This window comes from Miniopterus natalensis, chromosome 10 (genome assembly GCF_054644295.1).
Source record: "Miniopterus natalensis isolate mMinNat1 chromosome 10, mMinNat1.hap1, whole genome shotgun sequence".
In the NCBI taxonomy this organism is placed as follows: domain Eukaryota; kingdom Metazoa; phylum Chordata; class Mammalia; order Chiroptera; family Miniopteridae; genus Miniopterus; species Miniopterus natalensis.
Window position 1 is genome coordinate 12,369,072 of NC_142090.1, and position 19,967 is coordinate 12,389,038.

Sequence of the window (19,967 nt, forward strand, 5' to 3'; positions counted from 1 at the left end):
GGGATTTAGACAAAGCACAGAGATAGAAAGGGAAGCAGAATACACCTATTATTTTTCCTTCCCATGAGAGAGGTGAAAAATAAACAGCAAAGCTAATGACTTCTTTGTTTCTTCAAATAGGTCATTGATTCAAAAATACAATTTAATTTGAGGTGTGTACAAATAGTGTCCTTTGCACAGAAACAATGCATTTGAATTTCCACTGATTACAATGCATTCTGTCTACTGAAACATTTTTCTACCTATTTTGGTAAAGACTGTTCTAAAGAAGTGATTTTCAACCAGTGTGTCACAAGAATTTTTAAAACATGCAACACCTGACCTCTTTTTCCTTAGACTGTCAAATAAAATAATAACAACAGCCAACACAGCAATAGCTGTCTGATGTGAGTGAACCAAAATCATACCTTTTTTTCGGTCAGATTGGCAAAAAATAGAATAATTTTTTGGTGTGCTGCAGAATTTTAGTAATTAGTTAATGTGTTCCATGAGATGAAAGAGGTTGAAAATCGTTGCTCTAAGGTTTCTAATCCACCTAGGATATGAGCTTGGTGACTATTGGGACGTTGCCTGGACTGGTGACCACTCATCCCTATGGTTCAATATAGTGTCTTGTACTCTGTAGATACTCAATACATGTTTTGATGACTGAGTGAAGTACCTCCTGCCAATCTAAAGACCTCATCTGAAGAACTCAGTGGGAAAGGCAAAGGAAGGGCAAGGACAAGATGGGTAGCAAAAAGAGGCACAGTCTGGGGGGCAGGAAAAAGAGGGGGGACTTTTTGATGAACTAGGTTCACAGTGTAGGTTGTGGGAGGCTGAATGATTTGAAATGGACTGGGCTGCGACCCTCAGAATGAGGTGCGTGTGCACCAGTCTCAGGGCAGCCGTGATGCGGTGAGTAAATGCCAAGCACATGGCAGCCAGCATGGCACAAAGATCTATTTTGGAGGAGTAAGATGTATGAGAGTCTGGCTTATTTTAATTTGTGGTTATAACATCTGGTGGGAGTGCAAGCTTTAAATTATTTATCATTGCAAAGTAGAACTGCACCTGCTAGTCAAACTCAATAACAACTAATTAAAATAGCAGGGCATTTTTATTTGGAAAGCCTTTGTGGGTAACAGATGGAAAATCATAGCCTCTCTTCCTCTACACAGTCTACAGGGGTACAGCATACAAAGGATGTGAGCCACCTTTGATAAATATCAATGAATATCAGGGTACATACTGTATTTGAAGATATAAAAATGTAGTTTCTTGATCATAACTTGGTTTTATACAGGTTGAAAAGCATTAAGCACACTCTTCCTAATTCTGTCATTCTGTTGCTCTGTCCTCAGTACTCAAAATAGAGCTTGGAGCAGAGTAGATGCCCAATAAAATTTTGTTGAATGAGTGAGTGAATAAATGTCCCTGCAGCTCTGGGCCTTGGGGCCACTCTGGTTTTTGCTAATTTATGCCACCGCCACTCCAGATCGGGGTTGAGTTCTTTCTTTATTTGCTCAAATCCAAAGGAAAGTTAAGTCTCCTCAAGCATAATATGTAAGACAGAGGAATCACATTTTCCAAAACAAAAAATTGCCTTATTGTTTTATGTGTTTTTAACTTAAGTAATATATGATCACTGTAAAAGAAACTTAGATAATACCAAAAGGAAAAGGAAAGTATAAATGACCACCAATCCCCCAAAGAAAACACCAACTCCTGCTGCCAATGAGAAAGCCAAAGTCTAAAGCTGAAGGAAAAGGGACTTGCCCAAGGTCTTATATGCCCTTTATCTTCAGATCAAAACCACTACTTTAGGCAGCCCTTGACTTCTGGTTCTGGCCATCTGTTTCCTGTACACGCCCTGAGCTTTCCCCTAGAAGTTGGCTGGACCACAAAGCCTGACCTTCACTATTCCCATAAATGATCAGATTTTACCAAATCCAAAAAGGCAAACACGGGCTTACATACCAGAGCCCAGAATAACAGATAGAGAAGGTTCCCCTTGAAACACCAAAGAGTGAATTTAGTACCAATGTAAGAAAGTACTTAAGTACTTCTCCCAAAAAGGAAGGAAAGTAAAGCAATCAGATGAAATATAATACCCCAAAAGAATTAATACAGACAGGAATGTAAGTTAAAGAAGGTTAGGATAAACTGGTGTAAATTTATTTCAGGTTATTAAGGGTACCGACCTGACTAAGCTTCAATGAGTACGTTCCTTTGAAGATTGACATTAAAGGAAGGCAAGAAGACATATCCTTCCACACAAAACAAAACATAAAAAGACTGGAAGGAACGAACTATGCAGCTGTGTGGAAAATTCTTGGGCAAAATCCTGGTTCTAAAGAGGCCTGGTCTATTCACTCTAATTACAGTATGGCTCTAACCACAGAAAGTTCGTTCCAGCACTCCTCTCACATTGATTCCCTGTCTCCTTACTCACACAGAAAGCTAAGGCGCCGATGACACTGATCTAGCCTGATGCCCAGTTCCCTGCCCTCATCCCTGAGTCCCTCTAGCCCCCATTCTGGTAGGCCTGCCCCCCACTCTGGCCTGATTTCTGACCCTGTTGTACTTCGGTTTCCTAGCTTAGCAGGAGGGACATAAAGGCAGAGCCCATGTCTATTTCTATCTCACCATTATTTTCTTTGTCCCTAACACATGCTCTGAAACTTGGTCGGTGCTTAATAAATATTTGCTGGGTAAAGATATTTTGTGGACTTTCAGGAGAACTGGAGGCCAAATAACACATCGTTGGAGAGACTAAGAGGTATGTTCCCCTGGGCCTGGGCACTGCCCACATGGCTTCAATGTCCAGTCAACACTGGGCGCCCATACTCTCCCTTGTTCTCCCTACTTCCTTGATTTTTGGGGTCTTCTTTGATGGTTTCCATATGTCGCTATGGCCTCTTGCTCTCTCTACCACCCACCTTCAGCGTTTGTACTCCTACTGCCACACTGAGTGTGCCCAAACTTACTACTCTAATAGTAATTTCTCTCCCTTTCTGAACAAACATTGAAATCTTCTATCTCCAAATGCCTGGAGGAACTCTCCATTTGGGTATGGCTTCTAGCTTAAATTAAACACCACCCCCATGCCTGCCCAAGAATGGAACCCATCCCAGTTTCCCCATTGGGGCAATGCAGAGACCTTCCTTCCAGTTCCTCAAGATTTATACTCCTTGGAACTGTCTTGAATCTCTCCCTCTCCTGAAAGAGTAGGTATTTCTCCCACTATAAAGACACTTATATTTGACCTTTGTTTTCATACTTGCTGCCCTGATTCAGGACCTCATTACTGTGTGTTCAATACTAACTCTTCCAGTGCAGGTATCCCCACCCCCTAGTTCACTGTCGATGACTTTTTCTAACATATTTCATCACACACAGCTCCCCTGTTAAGTCTCTGTCCATTGCCCTTTATGTGAAATGGAAACATCCAAGAGGTACAAGTCCAACTTACTCTTCCCCAAGCACTCAGGATTTAGTTCCACCTCTGGGTTTTTGCTGGTATGATTCCCTCACCTACGTGGCTCCCTTTCCACCCTTTGTCACCATGATGACGTCCTCCATAGCTTACCACTTCCAAGGAGCTTTTCCTGGCTAGTTTCATCACAGGATGATGATTGCCTTTCCTTCTCTTGGAGTTCATGTTTAGTTCTGGCTATATTGATACTTTGTTTCTTACTTATTTAGCTAATGCTAACGATTAAAACTAAAATTAAAAAAATAATAACTGCCATTTATGGAAGCCTACTATGTGCCAGGTACTGAGCTAGGTCATTCATGAAGTTCAATAATCTTCACAACAACCACACAAACTATGTAGATATTATGCCTATTTTACAAATAAGTCAACGGTGACCCAGAAAGAAGTCACTTGCCCATTGATGCCCACACAGTTCAGAAGTGGCAGAGCTGGGATTCGAACCCACAGAGCCCAGGTTCATGGTGCATACATGTGTGTGCATAGACATTTCATGAATGGCAGCCTACGCTGACCAAGTTCATCAAAGGAAGTAATTTTACCTTCTTCTTTTGCATTGTCCATACAAATCAGTAGAGCCTACGGACCCCAATACGTTTTGTTATAGGTGCAAGTTCCAGTTTTCTACTGCAGAATCGCTAAGGGATCACCTTACCACCACCTTTTCATTTGTGCACTGGAATCACTGTGAGGCAACATTGATTTGATTTTAAGATCATTGTTTTAACATTTTTCTTCCTGTGAATGCTGACTCTGCTTTCTCAAAAGATCATCTGATTTAAGCCACATTAAATGCCACTTTCCTTTGCTCTGAAGTCAAAAAAATTAAAATATGCATGTGCTTCACATGTCATTGTTTTATTCCCCCAACCTGCCCTGGAAGTCACCAGACAGAGGCCTCACACAATGTAACAGCTTCAACTAGACTCAGAATCTGCACAGTGACATACCCACTGGCTATCAACCCATAACACTGGGATTACTGCATTTGCGTGCCTTTCTAATGAAGAGTAAAAATATGCCACAAGACGCATCTGAGACTTGCTGCCTTTACTTTTTTAGACCAACTCCCATTTCCTAAATGGCTTCAATATTCAATGTTTGCCATTTTCATGTCATTTTAATATTATAACTGCTTCAGAAACTTTTATCCACACATTGCCTTTGTCATTTAAAAATTCCACTGTGAAAGGCACTAAATAAATGCAACTTTCTGCTGCTTCTCGAATCTCTCTTTTTCTGTGTTTGTTTGTTTTTCAAGGCAGAATGTGGAGCACTAACAGGAAAATTTTCCATAACTACCGTCGCACAGTTTAGTGTGCAATGCACTCGGCGCTTCAGAGTGATGATCTCTGAGACCTGAGGCCAACATTGTTGATAACACAATACAGAAATATTTTTCAAGCTAGATCCTTACCTTTCTGCTTCCAGGCGCATCTCTTCCCGCTTTTGCCTCCTGAGTTCTCTGCGACGTTCAAAGTCATCCATGGCGTGGTTTCGGGCTTAGGGAGACCAGGTGATGTCTGGATCTACAGGCAAGGAGGCAGAATCAATATCATCGATGAGTCGGAGCTGTTATCTCCCACCCCCACCACGTTTTCATTCCCTCATTTTTTTCTTTCTTCTTAAGAAAAACACCTTAGAAGATTGGCGAAGAGCCAGTGATCAATGTCTGACTCCTGAGCCGAGTCCTTTAGGTGCTAAATTCAGTCTCATTCGGGAAACTATTAGAGAAAAATAAGTAAGATTCCAGGATTCCGGTTAAAAAAAATAAATAAATCAAGACCTCAGGAGACAGAGAGGTTCTGAAGACTTGAAATACTGATGGGCTCCCTTAGGAGCTCCTGAAAGATTTTGTTCTTTGTAACTCGCTGAGCCACACAGACAGAGGTTATGAAAAAGCGAACAAAGAAAGAGGAAAACGGGAGTGAAGAAAAGAAAAGTGGCCAGAAAGGGACTGTGTAGGAACCAAGAGGGAAAAAAGTAAAAGGGAACTAAAATAATACTAGCACCCGGGCAGAGCTTGCATATGCTAAGAGAAGCTCAGCTCCGAGTGATAATAAAGGGGTGTCAGGAGCGCGGCCGGGAGCTGGGCGCAGCAGCATTTTTCCAGCCCTGGCGTTAGGATCAGGCTGTTTCCGGAGCCCCCGAGCCCGGCTCACGGGGAGCCCCGGCTTTACCTCTCCTGCCTCCTCCGTGATGGTTTAATCCCGGGAAGATCCTGCCTTTCCAGCTCTTCAGCTGAGGAGCCCGCTTGCCCTTCGTGTCTGGGCCATGGAGCCAAGTGTTCCAGAATTCCCCTGCAGCCCCCGAACCCGAAATGACTACCAGAAAAGGGGAAGCGGGCGCTTTTTGTCCTTGCTTTGTTTACAGAGCTGTCAGTGGTTAGTTAAACTCGGCCTGGAATCTGGCATTTAAGGGCTGGTTGAAGATTGTTTCCTGTGTGAGCGGGAGGCCTCCACTTCCTCTGGTGCTCTCTGCTGCACTCAGATCACAAAAAATCTTTTCCAGCCCTTTCTGTGCACATGAGACGAGCCATTTGCTCTGCGGAAGAAAACAAGGAGCCGTGCAGAACCTAAAAGCCATCCCATCCCCTACTGCATCTTGGTTGGAGAGGGCAAACAGCAACGCTGAGGTTTTGAAGCCAAGGTCGGAGCCCTTCTTAAATAGTCAGATTCTTTTTTATTTTCAAGCGTATGCCCCCTTCACAAACCCACACAAACAAAAATAAAACCTCAGCCAACAGAAACAAAACTATCCAATGTTTGAATTTTCCCCCTTTCTTCTCCCCCAGGGTACTATTTATACTTCTTATAAATTATTTAGAAATTCAGATTCTGGTGCTTATTTCGGGTTTTTAAATTGGGAGGTGTTTTTCTATCTTACTCCTACCAAGTGTACTTTCTAAGACGTTGCTAGTTATGAAGGAAAGAATCAATTTTCCTTTTTTTTTTTTTTTTTTTTTAAAAAGAAAAAAATCATTTCATCAATCATGAAGAAATTTCTGTACCTTTTCCAGCCTGGTCTCATCATAGTAATCAGAATGCAAAAAAGAAAAAAGTGAATTGAGGGTCCCAGGGAAGGGCTCCTGTTCTGGGCAGGGGGTAGAGAGTAAACTCTGTTCTTTCCTTTTTTCAATAAAGTCTTTTGTTGCATATAAGCCACTTCTCCATAACTATAGCAACAGCAAACAGGAATGGGAGAAAGAGGTCTGCCTGGAGGCAAACAATTTAACTTTCCTTAATTTATCCAAGTAGCTTGAAGAGCATCCTGAGCCTCAGCTCCTCCCTCATCCAGGCTAAGCAGTCAGGCGGGCTCCCTGTGAGCCTCGGGGATTCCAGGGGGTGCCAGTGTCTCAGCCGACACCTCTGGGGAGGCGCTAACAAGCAGCCAGAGAGCTGTTCCCAGGTGGGGAAGATGCACATGTTGGGGTGTCTCCAAACTGACCACCCTCAGGCGGTCACCTCGGCTGGCCAGCTCCCTGGCTCTCTACCCACACGAATGCCTTTCCTCCCACCCGCCCTCTCCTCCCACTCCTCGCCTTTTATTACTTAAGCATTTCTTCCTTTGCCGACCCTAGACAAAGTCTATGTCTGCCTAGGGACTTACTCATTTGGGTGCTGCTGATCTGATCCTATGTGGGGCCCGCCGGGAGGCCCTTGGAAAGAGACTGCATCGACATAGGCAGGTGCCTTCTGCCTTCTGCCTTGCGGACATGCACTGGGTATAGCCGAGAGAGGACAAGGGACATCTGTACCGTGTGCTGTGACTCTCGGTTGTCGTGTGTGTGCGTGTTGTGTGGCAGAGAAGGCGTGTGTGCTTGTGGAAATGGCTCTTGGTTGGTATCACCGCCATGGAGTGAAGATCTTTCTAGTCTTCACATGGCCTTCCCATCACAGAGCCTCTCTGAACTTCTCCGGCCCTGTTCTCATGCAAGGGGACCCAAGTCCGGGTAGAGTTGTAAGTGGTTCCCCCCCTTTTGAGAGCAGTAGCTTCCTGGTCCCCAGCTAGTCATGTCTCATTTCCTCCCCTAGCCCCAGTCATTGTTGAATTCCTTCCAGCAACATGGGTTAGGAAACACACTCTCAACCCATGCAGCGAAGTGTCAGGGCAGAGAGACTCTGTAAACTGCGGAGCTCCTGAGTGTCGCCATCGGACGGGGCGGCCTGAGAGAGGAATGCCGGCTGAAGGACACATATGTCAATGGGTGTCACAGGTGGGCTCCTGAGAAGCTTTATGAAAAGCTGAAGTTTTGTGTTGGGGGTGGTCGTAGTCATGCTATTGAAAGAACTCGGATGTGACTCCTTTTGTAAAGGGGGAAAACTCTTTACAAAGGCAAGTGAACCATTACCTACTGGTGGATCTGCCTTTTCAACGTGGCTTCTCAAATACCAGATTCTCCTAAAACGGGGCACACCTGTGCTGCCCTAAGTAAGCGGTAAGTCAGTGTGGCCGATTTCAAATCATTAACACGGTGCCTTTCCTTTGGGGAATGACCCTGCAAGCACTCGGTTACTAGGCGCAGAAGCCATGTGGTGAAAGCTAAGTCCTGTCTACCCTCAAATGATCATAAACTGAATGGTGATGGGTGGGGAAAGGTCTTTGGGATTTGGGGGCAGTACCAATACTGGTCTTGAAATACATCAAGAATAAAACCTGTTGTGTCAGGGATTTTGAATAAGTTAACTCAGCTTCCAAAATAACTAACCTTTATTGAACATGTACTATGTGCTAGGACTTTTAAAAATCTTTTTTAAATCAATAAAATTTATTTCTTAGAGTAGTTTTAAGTTTAAAAAAAAGAACAGAAACTAGAGTTCCCATATATATGCTTTCCTTCACCTCTGCCCCCAATTTATTCTGTATTTGCACTGAATTGCGTACTCCCAGTTAGGCTGAAGCCCTAACTCCCAGGACCTCCGTATGTGACCCTCTTTGGAAATAGGTTCTTTGCACATGGAGTCAAGCTAAGATGAGGTTACTAGGATGGGTTGTAATCCCATATGACCGGTGTTTTTATGAAACACCCAGAGGGGAGGTGATGTGAAGACACAGGGAGAGTGCACGGGAGGATGGCGTGTAAGGACACCTGAGGTTACCAGACGGTGGGACAGAGGCACAGAGGAAATGCTTCCCTAGTCCTCAGAGGGAGCGTGTCTCCGCTGGCACACTCACTTCAGGCTGCTGGCTTCCAGGCTGTGAGACAGTAAGTTTCTCTTGTTTTAGGTCTTGGCAGCCCCCAAGATCTACAGCCTCTTATTAACGTCTCGCAGTAGTGTGGTACATCTGTTGCTACTGATGAGCCAATATTGGTATTATTATTAACTAAGGCCCATAGGTTACATTAGGTTTCACATTTTGTATTGTACAGTTCTATAGGTCTTGCCAAATGCATGGTATTGTGTGTCCACCACTGCAGGGTCAGAACAGTTTCACTGCTAAACAGCCCTCCATTTACTCACCCTTCCCTGCCTGCCCCCCTCAACCCTTGGCAACCATTGGTCTCGTCACACAGCGTATGTGGCCTTTTCAGACTGGTTTCTTTCACTTAGCAATATGCATTTAAGTTTCCTCCATGTCTTTTTAAAAATATACATATATTTTATTGATTTTTTTTTTTTGAGAGAGAGAGAGGAAGAGAGAAGAGAGAGAGAGAAACATCAGTGTCAGTGTGAAACATCAATAGGCTGCCTCCTGCAGACCCCTAATGGGGATGGAGCCCACAACCCAGGCATGTGCCCTGACCGGGAATCTAACCGGCAACCTCTCGGTGCATGGGAGGGTGCCCAACTAACTGAGCCACACCGGCCAGGGCTCCTCCATATCTTTTTGTGGCTTGATAGCTTGTTGAGCCATTTAAAAATATGTAACTTTATTATTATTATCTTTTAACACTCACCAAGGATATTTTTTCCATTGCTTTTCAGAGAGAGCGGAAGGGTGAGACAGAGAAGGGGAGGGAGAGTGAGAGAAACATCGATGTGAGAGAGACATATCGGTTGGTTACCTCCCGCATGCACCCTGACTGAGGCCCAGGATCAGCCTGCAACAGAGGTACAAGCCCTTGGCCGGAATCGAACCTGGGACCCTTCAGTCCACGGGCCAATGCTCTAAGTACTGAGCCAAACCAGCCAGGGCTATAATCTTATTTTATCTACATAATAAACCTATGAGGTAGCTATTGTAATCCCTGTTTTATAGAATTCAACGTATGTGCTCTTACCTACAACAATATTCTTGGACTAAGCCACTACTTCCTTTTAGGAATTGTTCTTCCTTTCAGGGGATAAGTAAGAGTGCCCCAGGGCAGTTCTGAGAAAACTTTTGTCAGTGATCTCTGCTTGGTTTAATTCATTGGGTCATATAAACTCAGGTATGAAGTGATCTTTAAAATTACCCAGGCCTCTTCCATTTCAAAAGTTTTTGGAAATCATAAAATTATAATGTCTCAGAGGTATTAATTAAATTAAACCTTCCAAATATTTATTAAGCTCTTATAATTTTACTGTTACTTCTTTGTAAGATTCGTAAATTAGGATGGCCATACCCTGGAGAGCATCATTGCATACTTTTCTTTGAGATGTCAGAATTTTTTCTCTTGCATTGCACCTTCCTCAATACATATCTTCCCCCTCTAGTCTTTCAACACTCACGACCATTATTCGTCAGATCCTTTCTGGCCAGTCATCATTATGTATTCACTGTAAATTGCATGGTCCAACTACTTCAATGATGCCTCCCCAAAACATTTATACCATCAATATTCAATGAATATTTACTATGTACCCAGCTCTGTTCTAGACACTGGGGATTCAACAGTGAACAAGGCTGGAGAGGTTCCTGCCTTTCTGGAACTTAATTTTCAGATTTCTTTGCTTCTTTAAGCTTCTACCAGGCCTATCATACTTCCACCTGGGGTCACACTCACCATCTGCTTTTTGTGTTTTGTTCATGAGATTCAGGGCTTGGAAAAGAAATTCAGGGACCATGATTTCTCCTAAGGGTTTGTGTTAGTTTTAGCTGGGTCATCACTGCAACTCGGCAATGCTTCTCTTCACACAACACATAGTGATTTCTGGGTGTAACATACGCCATCAGATTTCCCACCCTGCTCTTCAAATCATCTTCACTCACCCCAATCCTTCAATTACCCTCCTCTACAGATCCTTGGCAATGGCCTGGACTCAGAGTAAGGGGACCTACTGACCCTCTTTAAGCTTTTCTTCTCTGTAAAATGATATGGTTTGACCAGATGATGCCCAAGGTTTCATCCTACCCCATGTAATATTATGGGTCTACACCTACTCTCTAATCCAGCAAAGACGGCTGCCTCAAACATGGCAAGTCCATGTTTCCTCCTTTCCGGGTCTAAATACTTTGATGTCTAAGTGCATTCTTTTCTAATTTGCTGATTTAGAAAGCATTAACCTTCTTTCAAGCAGATCATTCTGTGGTATCCTAGGTAAAAATATTTTATTGCCTCTCAAATGCGTCATACAATTTTTCACCTCTGCACTTTTGTTATTAATACCATTCCATCCATGGGAACGGGCTCCCTGTTCTCTTCACTGTCCATATTCTGCTCAGCCATGAATTTCTGGCTCAAATTTTATTTCATGATGCCTTTCCTGAGGACTCTAGCTCGGAAGTGATAGCTCCCTCCTTAAACATCTGTCATTCATTTTGGTAATTAATAATATACTGCCTTGCCACAGCTCCTCAATTGTTCCAGCTAGCATTTAAATATTTTATTGACATTTTACTCTCTACATGCTTTGTTCCTAAGGCCATTTATGAAAAGATACAGTCTTTTAAAAAATATTTTCACTATTGAAACATGATAGGCACTCAGGAATTATAGCTAATTTGAACCATTAGACTTTTATTCTAGATTTTATCATTCTGAGTTTAAAAAATGTAACTCAAGCTGATTCATCTCTCTATTTTATTGACTGATCGGTGTTTACAAAAAGAATTAAAGACCTTGGTAATAGATTATATGTGAATCTCAAAAGTTGAATAAACCCACATTTGCAGTAGTTACACAGTAAATCTGGCAGGGTTTTCTTTCTGACTGTAGAAAATGAACTTTTGTCCTTTTTGGAAAAAAATTCAATTTATCAACCTGCTTTGCTTTTTTCTGAACCGAATGGTTCATTTGGGACTCAAAAACCAAATAAACACATGGATTGTAACATACAGTTTGGACTTAACTTGAGCTCGACCTTCACTATCTTGCTCCAAAAATCTGTGCTACTTAAAAATAAAATCCATGAAATCATCAGGGCACATCTGTGAAGACCAGCAATATAGAAATAAGAGCAAATGAGATCAACCTGAGGAACTCTGCCTTCTCCAGTGGTTTTCTCTCTCTAATTAATGGAATCTAGAACAGAAAGCCCTACTAAAAGCTAAAAGGTGATGTCCTGCTTCTCGGCTTTCCTTCCCTGCTCAGCCTTTTGTCATTACTTTTTCTCTATTTGTATTTTTCCATTTGCAAAACGGGAGAACGGACAGACTTACTGTTACTCAAACCAATGTCTCTGTGCCTTCTTTGCCCTATTTAGTGGACACTTGGGCATTTTAGATTTGTGAAATGATGATGTTTATACATACTGACTTCAACACTTGGGAAGACAACACATTTAGAAATTGTAGTTGCATCTTAAAATGTTATTACAAATACTACCATCTTATTGGGAGCATTTTACATTGTTCAAGACTCTATGGCTATCGTTGCTTGAGCCTCCCAGGTAAGAAAAGTAGATTTATCCCCATTCAAAGAAAGACGACTAAGACATACAGAACTTTGGCATCAGCTCCTTAACCACAGCCCATCGGTGGAAAACAGGGGTTGCAATTTAGATGCATCTCTAGACCAACCTGACCCATTTTCCTAGAAGAGGAAAGAGAAGGGACAATTTGGAACACAATTCCTCCTGCGCCCTTTTCAAGAGTTAAAAATACTTTTCCTTGACAAACTCGAGGAGAATTAGAGTGAAAGACACAGGTTCATACCAAATCAGAACAGGCAAGTGGCCACTGCTGCTCTCTTGGCTCCTAGAGAAAACTAAAGGGCATAGATGTGAACCTTAAGGCAAAAATGGAGATTTTCCACCAACCAATGTCTGTGTGAGAAAAAGAAATGCATACCATTGCTTAAAAAAAAAAAAAAAAGTATAACTGTGCTTTCTAAATGTATGCCTGATAACAGGCTAGTTCTGATGTGGTGAGGTTAAGGTCCTGGCCCCAACAGAATTAATCTGATGACGGGTAGGTCTGCTGAGAAAGTGTGACCCCTACTACTGGGAGCAGGCAGGGAGAGGTGAAATGGCCATCTGTTTAGAACTGTAGGGAAAGATATTTTTAAGATGCTATGGATGTGCTATCCAATCAGTAGCCACTAGTCACATGAGGCAATTAAAATTAATTAAAATAAAATAAAATTAGAAATTCAGATTCTCAGCTTCCTTAGCCATTACAAGTGGCTTCCGTTTAAGACAGTACAGTGAACATTTATGTCATCACAGAGAGTTCTGTTGGAAGGCTTTCCAACTTCTAACACAAAATGATTGTACTGTGTGAGGTAATGTTACGTAGTTCAGAGACATGAAGCTGTGTAAGACATGGAGCCTGTTTTCAAAGACCTTATAGTCTCCTAGAAAAGACGGAATAAAACGTGTGGTGCAGGTCAGCATCTCAAAGCATGGAAGCGTTCATCCATTCCCCTCATTAGTAACCTATCTCTTCTCCTGGTGAGGGTCTTTCAGATCGGGCAATCTTGTGACTGGGCACTGGCTACTAAGACAGTGAAATGCTTGGCAAATACGAAAGAAGCTGAGGCACTGTCTGAAGGGAGATCTCACTTCAAATTGCATAACAAGGCCTAAGAGTAGTTTATTTGGAACCAAAGATCAAAGGTCATAGGTCTATCAATTATAAACATGGTACAGAGATTGTCATATTTTACATAATAGTAAAGTATTTTACTTGTGCATGACCCTCTAGCCTTTCTGGCTACTTGGCTATAAAAATATCAGCAGCTCATGAGTCTGTTCTTTGTGATTGGTTTTTCAACTAAGGCTTCCAATTTAGCGATAAAAAATGAGACCCAGAGCCTTAGCCGGCAATCTTGTTAATACAAGATTATAGCAAGGTGAGGAGTTTAGATGGCTGAATGCAAATCCATTTACATTGTTGGAAACAATTCAAAGGTATGTCCTAGAGGTACTTTGTCAAAGGCAACATTTTTGTACACAAAGGACATGTTATTATTGACCAGGGATTAATTACTCCCTAGTGAATTATTTTTAATGTCTATTCATCATGATCATCAGATGCGTTTATTGTGTTCTGGAATTATGAAGCAATTTAAGAGATGATCTTCTATGAGTTTATAAGATGAAAAGCTTTGAAACCTAACCAAGGGACATTATCCATTATGTCCCTTGGACATAATAGATACATAATTTAAAGATATAAATCTACACAGCAGTTAAATAATAAATTGAGAAGCACCTAGACTGTTTCTTCACACAAATCATTTAGGTGGTAGCTCAATAGTTTGCTAGTTTGGGGATTTCTGGCCTTTTCTTCATGTAAGGAATGGCTCACAGTATAGGCTTAAGACCAGCACAAGACTATCTGACATGGGTTTGTCCTGATACCCACATTTTATTTCTATTGCAGTACTTAGTCTATCACTTGTTTTAAATTACTAAGGACATAGCTGTCTTTCCTAGAAGATTGTAATCCCTCAAAGATCCAGCTGTTACATCTTATAGTCAGCTTTAGGTTCACATTTGTTGAATTAAAATGGGTTCCAGGGCCTTCCTTATTCAACCGACTTAATTGGTAAACAGACAAACTCGGCTAGCACATTACCAAAATGCCACATCTCCATTCGAGTTTTTAGTGACCTTGGGGATGGTGGTGGTTTGCGATGGAACTCCATTTTATTTTTATTTATTTTTTTATCTTCACTCGAGGATATTTTTTCCATTGCTTTGCAGAGAGAGTATAAGGGAGAGAGAGAAACACCGATGTGAGAGAAATACAATGACTGGTTGCCTCCCGCACGCCCCCTGACCAGGGCCAGGGGTTGAGCCTGCAACTGAGGTACGGGCCCTTGACCAGAATCGAACCCGGGACCCTTCAGTCCACAGGCCGACGCTCTAACCACTGAGCCAAACCAGCCAGGGCTGGAGCTCCATTTTGTACAGTGATTTGCAGTTGTTTCCCTCTGGCGGGAAAGAACCTTGCCTTAGAACAACAGTCTGGTTTCAGGAAGGGGGGTGTTAGGTGTTACTGGCTAGGGGGATGTGTGTGCTCTGGGACGTTCAAAGACAAAGAAGGCCAAAGCAGACATATGACGAATAAGAAACGAAGAGAATCAGGGCTGACCTGAAACACTCCAAATTTCCAAGGCCTTTGGAGATTCCGTGCCACTCCTCCATCATCATTAGAAAATACTGACATTCAGAGCTGATTTAAATGCTTCCATCAGTCTAAAAAGAAGTGGTGCCTGATTTTGCTCTCTAACCATGCTCAGTAATTAGAAACATAAGGCCCTGTTCTGGATGTTTGCTTGGGAACCTACCCTTCCCAGGCCTGGTGTCACTACCCATTGGCTGTAGGACTTTTATCTTTTCTCACCATCTCTCTTAGGAGCCCCAGCCCAGGTCACAGGAAGAGTGTGAGGTTGCCATGAGCATTCCTGGAAAAATTGGAGACCCTCGGCGCCACTTCAGACTCGAGAATACAAGAAAGGAACTCATTTTGCCTGCCCACTTCTTGCCGAAGCTCTATAAATCTGCATCACATTTGGAAGGCAGATAGTTCAAGTATGCTAAGATGTATATATTCAAATCAATGAGACAAAACGGGATCTTTGTGACAAGCAGCTGGAAATAGCATCCTTGTTTGCCTCTGAGAAAGAGAAAGCTGTTCTGACGGCTGATGCTAGAGGTCCTCACACTTGCTGGAAAGCCATGACCTTAAACATCTAGGATTAGAATACAATCTAAGAGGCAGAAGCAGCAGCTTTTTACTTCTGACAAAACCCACAGAGAAAACAGAAAAATACTTGTAATCAAGGACTTCAACTCAGCAGTCACCTAGCCTGTCAAATTAAAACATGTGGCAGCCACCTGCTAAGCATCTTGAGAAAAATGTCACCTTCTTGTTTTGCTACCTGACCTAAAATCTCTTTGGAGTATATTTGCATTTCCCAATTTTTCACACTTAAACAATGCTGTCCACACTATGTATAAAGATGACTAAGCAATTTTGTATTAAGTAACCAGAGTGAGTCCTGCCAATTTTAGAATAATTAAGTTTCTGCAGTCTAATATAAACAGTTCCAAGAACTAAATGTGGCCTACCAAAAGTATATATTACAAGTAGTCAACACTGTGGCCAGCTGGCAGACAGATCAACCTATTAAAGTAGAATTCAGAGTATTATTTTCCTTTTCTCTCATTATTTTTTCTGCGTCCAACTTTGTTTCTTTGGGAATGTTTTCAAGTATACAAAGCAAGGAACTATTGTGGAACAGCACCTCTTGTAAACGAATGAGCATTTCTCTAGAGATCCTTTGGAACACACAAATCATTCCCTTTTCAGCCCTGTCTACACAGGCAGCCAGAGCAAAATGGAGCAAGTGAATCCAGTTTGTTCCCACTCAAGTTGAAATGTTTGTATTTTGTGTGACCTCCAAAAAGGTCTATAGGGGCCACTAGACAAATTAATGTGCATATTAAGCCGTATGCCCACTGCGGGTCCAAAACATCTTTCTGACCAGAGATTCTTGTATCGCCTTTACCATGTAGTTTGGTGGGACAAAATTTAGCTAATAAGGCTAAAGTGAAAGATTTAATTCCACTGGGAACCAGTTAACTATCTGAGCGAAAATAAATCCTAAAGTATTGCCATGTGCTATGACATTAATCTTGGCCAGCTATAATGGCAGATGTGGCCTGACAACTTTGAGAACATAGAGATGGTTGGCCTGACCCATCCCACCATGACCTTCAGCAGAGTGCAGGTCACATGAACGTGTCATCACCACAAGGCCCCTGTATATGCAACTGCCTTATTGTTTTCTTCACTGTGTTTAGATTTCTATATAGTTAAGAGTCTTAAGACTCAACAACCATTAACACTTCATTGTTTTCACAATTAAAACCTCAACAAAAACATTCAACAAGCCCTGGCTGGTGTGGCTCAGTTGGTTGGGCATTGTCCCGTGCACCGAAAGGTGGCCTGTTTGATCCTGGTCAGGGCACATGCCCAGGTTCCAGGCTCGATCTCTGGTAGGAGGTGTGCAGGAGGCAGCGATGGACATTAGGCTCTCACATCTGTTTTTCTCTCTCTCTCCCTTTTTCTTTCTCTAAAAGCAAATAAAACTATTCTAAAAAACAACAATAACGAAAAAAACATTCAACAAGTATTTCGAAGTACCATTCATGTGCCAGCCGCGTTGTTTAGTGGGGCACATTAGTCGTCAACAAGACTACCCTGCCCTCATCAAACCGATAGTCTGATGGTGGAGGCAGGCAATAAACTCCATACAAATCGGGATAAAGGAAGGAAAAATCAGGCTGCTCTGAGAGGGAGTGACAGGAATGGCCTAATGGTTTCTGCAGGGCTCAAATTAGAAATAGGCAGTAATAGCTTTTTCAAACAGGAATGATATTAACACACATACAGATGTGCATCCATAAAGGGAACGTGAAGACCAGAGTTTGTACTCATTAAGCAAATATATGTCGACATCTATTATGTGCCGGACGCTCACTCTTCTAGGTGCTGATAAATCCAGCTCTTCTCTCCTGAAGAAGTAGGTGAGGACTGAAGTAGCTAGTCAAGTTCATGGGATGGCAAGTGATTCTCGCCCCTTCTTTCCTACCTCAGATCCCGTGTGAGTAATACAGAAATAATGACTGATCGGATGCTGCCTGCCGGAATTTATACTGACGCAGCGAATCCACGTTGGGCATGACCTTCACGTAGCTAAAGTAGGAGGCATGAGTGAGGGCATTTTTCTAGACACCATCCAGCCCAGGGACCTTCTGACAGTACAAGCATGTTTCTTACCCACCATCAAACAGAAATTTGCTGATTTAGACGAAGCTGGTCCGCTTGTTTTCTCAAACTTTGGTTCACGATTCCCAGAAACGAACAGTCCACAGTAAATCTCCCCTGTGGCAGGACGTCTCACAATCAGCTCTTCCACTTTGAATATCACAAACAGACCTTTTATTTGTTGACACACAGCCTCTGGACATTCATGAAAACAAGATGTTCCCTTGCTGCTTTTTAAGTTAAACAGATTTAAGTCAGGGTCTCAGCTGAATTTCAAAAACAGATGTTACACAGCAGAAGGGCTGAACTGACCCCAGCAATGAGAGGCTATTTCACTTGAACTTGAATCTTCTTTCTTAGCAGGAGGAGCGATCAAAGAAGCTTTAAACTGGAGTCAGGAGCAACCCAGGGTTTACTACTGTCTCCATTCGGTGATGCTCTGTGGGTGTGGGAAGCTGTTGGGCATCTGGGACTCTTGGTCTGGCTGCAGAGGGGCTCAGTGAAGAAAGATGGTCTTCCTCCCACATGCCACTGTGCTGTTTCTCTGTAGGCCTCAGAGGTCCTCCATGGGCCGGATCCCCTGTACCCATCCCCTGGTTCCTCTCCCAACCCCACCCTCACATGCAGACGCAAGCCAGGCCAACTCCTGAGTCCAGCAATAATCCAGCCCCTGTTTCTACCTCTGGGCCTTTATCCCACTTCCTCTCTCTTGTAACCCGAAATGCCCTCCACTCCTTCTGCAAATCCCATCTATTTTTCTAGAGTCGAACGCAGTCCTACATTTACTCCAGAACCACCCTCTCTTTCAACTTCTGTAACATTGTTGTCACTGTCCTTTCTGGTGCTCAATACCATGTGGCTTTGCTATTCAAATGTTCAGGACGTCTCCTTCTCCTGTCAGGGCCTAGATCTCCTTTGCTGCCCCTTCACAGTGTTGGGTGTTGGCTGCGCCTTTATAGACGCATGGGGATGTTTGCTGAGTTGAACTTAATGAAAAGCTTCTGGCCTGAGAGTCCAAGTTCCAAATAATGCCACAGCTATGACCACCAGTGCTGGCTGGCCTATGTTCCTGTTTTGTTCTGGGCACATTATCGAAATGTACTTGCTGGCTTCCTTGCGGTCAGCTGGGGCCAACCGACTAGTCCTGGCCAATGAGTTGTGAACAGAAGTGTCATGTCACTTCTGGGGCAGACCATTCAATTGTTGATGTGAGACCCTCCAGAGATTTCTTTTCTCTCTACCATGGTAACCAGCAATATCTCCAGCTAGCAGCTGTTAGCTGAGGTCCCCAAGTAAGGATGACAATAATATGGACTAGAGACCCTTGCCTATCCAGGGTTAGAGAGAAAGCATGAGTGACAAACCTTTTTTTTTTTTTTTTTAAGTCACTGAGCCTTTGAGTTGCCCTTCACCCCAGCATGACCTAGTTTGTCCACTTGGTCCATAATGAAAATGACCTTTCCACTTTAGGTAGTGCACGTTTCTGTTTCAAGCAGGTATGTACTCAGCTTTCCTATTTTCATTTCACTTCTGTGACTTTTAGTATACACACAAGGATGGGTAAGTTAACTGGAATACTGCAGGCAGGGCTTTAGGGAGTGAGAGTGGCTCACATGGCACTTTCTCCTTGGCCCTATCTCCCTACTCCCGATATAGGAGCCATAACTGTAGGTATCTTCACATATGTGTTCACTCCTTTATACCAGGAATGACAAACTCAAATGCTTTTAAGGACCAAAGCAGTCAATATTTGGGGAATGGTGGCCTATGGGGAAATGGAGAATGCATGGATCCCTAAGAGCATTCAAATACAAATTTGAAAAAAATCCATGCCGGGCAAAGGAAGCACATTTGCAGGTCAATGTGGGCCTCGGGTTGCAGGTTTGTGACCCCTAATCTATGGAGTCCTTCATTAATGGCTGATCACCGGCCAGGCTAGGCACTGTGCAAAGCTGCAAGGGCGAACCCACAAGTGAACACATATCAGGTTACAGTCCGGAGGGAGAAGTTTACTTATTTAGCCAATGGTAATGTAGCACTTACTATTTACCAAACCCAGTTCTAACAACTTTATGAATATCATTTTAAATCTTTACAACAATCCTTATTGTTTCATTTTACAGATAAAAGGACTGAGGCCCAGAGAAGGTGAGTCATTTACTTTAGGTCACAGATCTAGTAAATGGTAGAGCTGGTATTTTCATCCAGGCAGCTGGCCCTAGAGTCTGTGCTTTTTTTTTTTTTTAAAAATATGTCTCTATTGATTTCAGAGGGAGGAAGGGAGTGAGAGATAGAAACATTAATGATGAGACAGTCATCAACTGATTGGCTGCCTCCTGCACACCCCCTACTGGGGATCGAGTCCCCCACCTGGGCATGTGCCCTGACCAGGAATCAAACCTCG

The 19,967-nt window shown here is 42.8% G+C and overlaps 1 protein-coding gene across 7 annotated transcripts in view; it reads right to left on the reverse strand.

The window, feature by feature from the left end:
- The window catches only part of CALD1 (caldesmon 1), a 192,908-nt gene that overhangs the window by 96,029 nt on the left and 76,912 nt on the right, over window positions 1-19,967 (reverse strand). For 5 of the 7 annotated variants that reach the window (XM_016222193.2, XM_016222177.2, XM_087821009.1 and 2 more), the window contains one exon: window positions 4,896-5,007. In XM_016222193.2, coding sequence (XP_016077679.2) covers window positions 4,896-4,966 — 71 coding nt within the window. In that variant the 5' untranslated portion in view covers window positions 4,967-5,007. Of the gene's footprint in view, window positions 1-4,895; window positions 5,008-5,116; window positions 5,559-5,658; window positions 5,927-19,967 lie in introns of those variants that run through there. The other 2 variants (XM_016222168.2, XM_016222185.2) reach the window with 2 other exon arrangements.